This window comes from Hylobates moloch, unplaced genomic scaffold (genome assembly GCF_009828535.3).
Source record: "Hylobates moloch isolate HMO894 unplaced genomic scaffold, HMol_V3 SCAFFOLD_8039, whole genome shotgun sequence".
Classification (NCBI taxonomy): domain Eukaryota; kingdom Metazoa; phylum Chordata; class Mammalia; order Primates; family Hylobatidae; genus Hylobates; species Hylobates moloch.
The window spans coordinates 1-3,166 of NW_026660314.1; the positions used below are offsets into that span (position 1 = coordinate 1).

General features: G+C 59.0%; 1 protein-coding gene across 1 annotated transcript; it reads left to right on the top strand.

The window, feature by feature from the left end:
- Positions 1-8: 8 nt before the first annotated feature.
- LOC131382803 (uncharacterized) lies at positions 9-3,155 on the top strand. The gene is given in 4 exon segments (XM_058435316.1): positions 9-555; positions 1,236-1,336; positions 1,338-2,146; positions 3,004-3,155. Coding segments are annotated over 3 exon segments (684 nt in total). The 3' UTR covers positions 1,374-2,146; positions 3,004-3,155.
- The last annotated feature ends 11 nt before the right edge of the window (positions 3,156-3,166 follow it).

Sequence of the window (3,166 nt, forward strand, 5' to 3'; positions counted from 1 at the left end):
TTACAGGCATGAGCCGCCACACCCGAACACTTGGGGTGGTTTTAAGCCCCCAGCAAGGTGCATCCACAGGACCAGGAGGTGGCCTGGGCATCCCCTATCACTCCCATCCATGCGAACCTAGGCAAGTCCCTCTCTCTGAATCTCAGCCACCACCACATACGATGCAAGTAGGAAGATGGGCAGGACTGGGGGTGGGGCAGGCAGAGGCCACCTCTGTCAGGCTGGGGTGGCATGGGCTGGAGCCTGTCTTCCCATACCTGGGACATGACCTCCAAGGACCAGCTGTCAGTCATTGTGATAGGCTGGCTTGGATTGGCAGGGAGCTTGCTCTCCTTCTCGGAAGGCTGGAGCAGCTTGGGGCCAAAGACACTGGCGAGGTTGTGAAGGGATATCTTATTGACTGCCTCCTTCTCTGCCACCCTGTAGAGGACCAGAGCAGAGGGTGTCATTACAATGCCACCACCAGGAGAGAGGCAGAGGGGCTGTGCCGTGCTGGAGTCTTCAGGGAGGGAGTGACCTCGACCCTGGCTGTGCTGCAAGCTGACTTCAGCCCTGGTACTTCTGGGTCTCAGTGGCCCAGGACTAGGGGCCAGTCTGGGCTGGTGGGGAGGTCTTCATGATGTGGTTGGGAGGGAAGAGAGGGGTCTAAGTGCACTGCTGGCCATGGCCAAAGCTCTGAGCTCTTTGTTAAGGCCACAGTGCAGAGGGAGGAGGGTGGCAAAGAGGAGAGGCAGGGAGGAGGGTGGCAAAGAGGAGAGGCAGGGGCGGGGGTGGCAGTGGTGCTATTCCTTAGAAGCAGCAAGTTACTGCAGACAGGGGTCAGGGGAAAAGGTCCTTGGTGCTGGGGGTCTGGTGGGAGCAGAGGGGCACCCCACGGCCGGGAGACCTGGAGTCCTGGGCAGCCACAAGAGAGCTAGGCTACCTTTCCAGGTGGTCTAGAAGGAAAAGGAAGGTGAGCAGGTTGGCCTCCGGCAGGGATAGCAGCAGGTTGAGCATGCAGCTCTTCTTTGCAACCGGGTCTGAAAGAGCTGCAGGAGGCGGTGGGTTACTCCTCTGGGTTACAACAAGCCGGAGACCTCTCCCGAGGTGGTCACATGGAGCGCCTGGGACAGGAGTCCTTGCGCAGTTTAGGCTCGTCACATCGTCACACCCACAGCGCTGGCCACCAGTGAGGACCGTGTGAGGGGCACCTGTGTGGGTGTGAGCCACCTGAACGCCTGTTCTCTACCTCACAGGGGTCAGCAGCACGCGGCGAACAGCAGCAGGAGGAGCCGCTAGAGCAGCTGCTCATGGGCAGAGCTGCCCTTGGGCAACTCCTACCACCACCCCCTCCCCAGGGGAGCCCAAGGCAGGGGAGGCTCGGCATGGAATGAAACAGGGGAGTGAGGGACACAAGGAGGTGGGAAGTGGGAGGCTCCAGCCCCACCAAGTATGCAGAGACCCCCTCGTCGTCCTGGACACCACAGGGGCACCTGCAGGCTGGGAGACCAGGTCCTCTGTGTATGGGCCCGGGAGGCAAACCTGCTCTAAGGGTGATGTGGAGGATACAGGCGCTGCACACACTACACCCACTTTAGACATCAGCCTCCAGGTTGACTAAGGGTCAGCCCAGGTTTGAACTTGTGCTTGACTGGGCCAGGACCCTTGGCTAGAGCACCTGAATGCCGTTGTTTAGCCCTGGTCTGCAGGAAGGACAGCAGACTTTAGGACCCTACAGCAGGGCAGTGCTGACCATTTCACCCTCTTGGTCTCCTCGAGGAATAGGGATGGGGAGCCCTCTGGGGATGGGCACAGCCTTCCAGGACAGGCTCAGTTTTGGTCCCCTGCTTTTTGAGGTTGGGTTAAAACGCCGACCGTGGCAGAGGGGACACAGCTCAGGTTCCCACACCTCACTTTTCACAGCCTCTGAGGGCAGCAGTGCACGTGGAGGAGACGTCTCCCACGAGGCCAAGGCCTCCAGTGCTCACCGATGCCCTCTGCGAAGCTGGGGTAGAACTCGTCAGTGAAGAGGGGCTCGGGCAGCTCACGGAAGTACAGCTTCAGCGTGCCTGTGATGGCGTTCACGTCCATCTCGCTCATCATCACCGACACGTCCTTGTTATCTGGAAAGAGCACAGAAATGCAGCGGCCTCCTTGAGGATCCCGAGTGAGTCTCCTGCCATCCCTGCCTTGGCTAAAGCACCGTCCCTGCCACGCTGACCACTGTGCGGGTCCCTCCCGGGCTTTGAGCAGCTCATCTGACTCCTCCCAAGAGCTGTGCCTGGTTCTGTGTCTGCAGAGTTGATGGGGGTGCGTGGGCATTCCTATTCCTGTCCTCTGGTTGGCCCGATGTGATGTCCAGGAGGAGGCCAGTGTGGCAGGACACAGTGCCTGCGTGGGGATTGGGTGGCTCTGCCCTGTACATAGCAACCACCCCTGCACCAGTGTCTTCTGATAGCAGGAAGGCCATGGGAGAATCTGATTGGTTTCAGTGTTTGAACCTGTGTCTTCCTTTGGATCCAATTGTCCACTGGTACTTACCTCCCCACCACAGGCCAGGTCCATTCTGGGCCTGGGGTGCTGGGAATTCTAGGTGTCCTGGTCAGGGTCAGTGGTGTGTGCCCCAAAGAAGGGTCTGCAGGCACAAAATCCTGTTGCTTTGAAGATGCTGGGAAGGACCTTCTGGGGCCTCAGTGCCCTCCCCTGGCATTTGAGGCAGGTCCAGGTCCTTCATAGCCTGTGAGGGTTGTTGAGATGGAGGCAGAGATGCTGCAGCCCCAGCCTGAGCTGGATCCCATCAGTGCCCTCTGCCCGCTGCATCCTCACACAGGGCAGTGGACAGACTGCACTGAGTCCTGGGCTTCCACCTCCTGTCCACCCCCAAGGCAGAAAGGCCAAGGCCCGGCAGAAGCCCCTGGTCTACCCCAGCAAGTGGCATGCGTGGCTAGGATGGTTTAAAAACTGGCTTCTACAGAGGCTTTTTCTACAACTCTTGTCTTCTCTTTTTTAAAAATAACAACACAGTAAATGAAGAAAAGACACAGAGAAGGATGTGACATGCCTGGGCCATGCAGCGCTCTGAGATCTCATCACGGACACTGCCGCCCACACCTCCATTCTGTCCTCCCCAGGCCAACACTCACTGACGTCGCAGCTGCCTTCAGTGCCTGGATGTCCACGACCACTC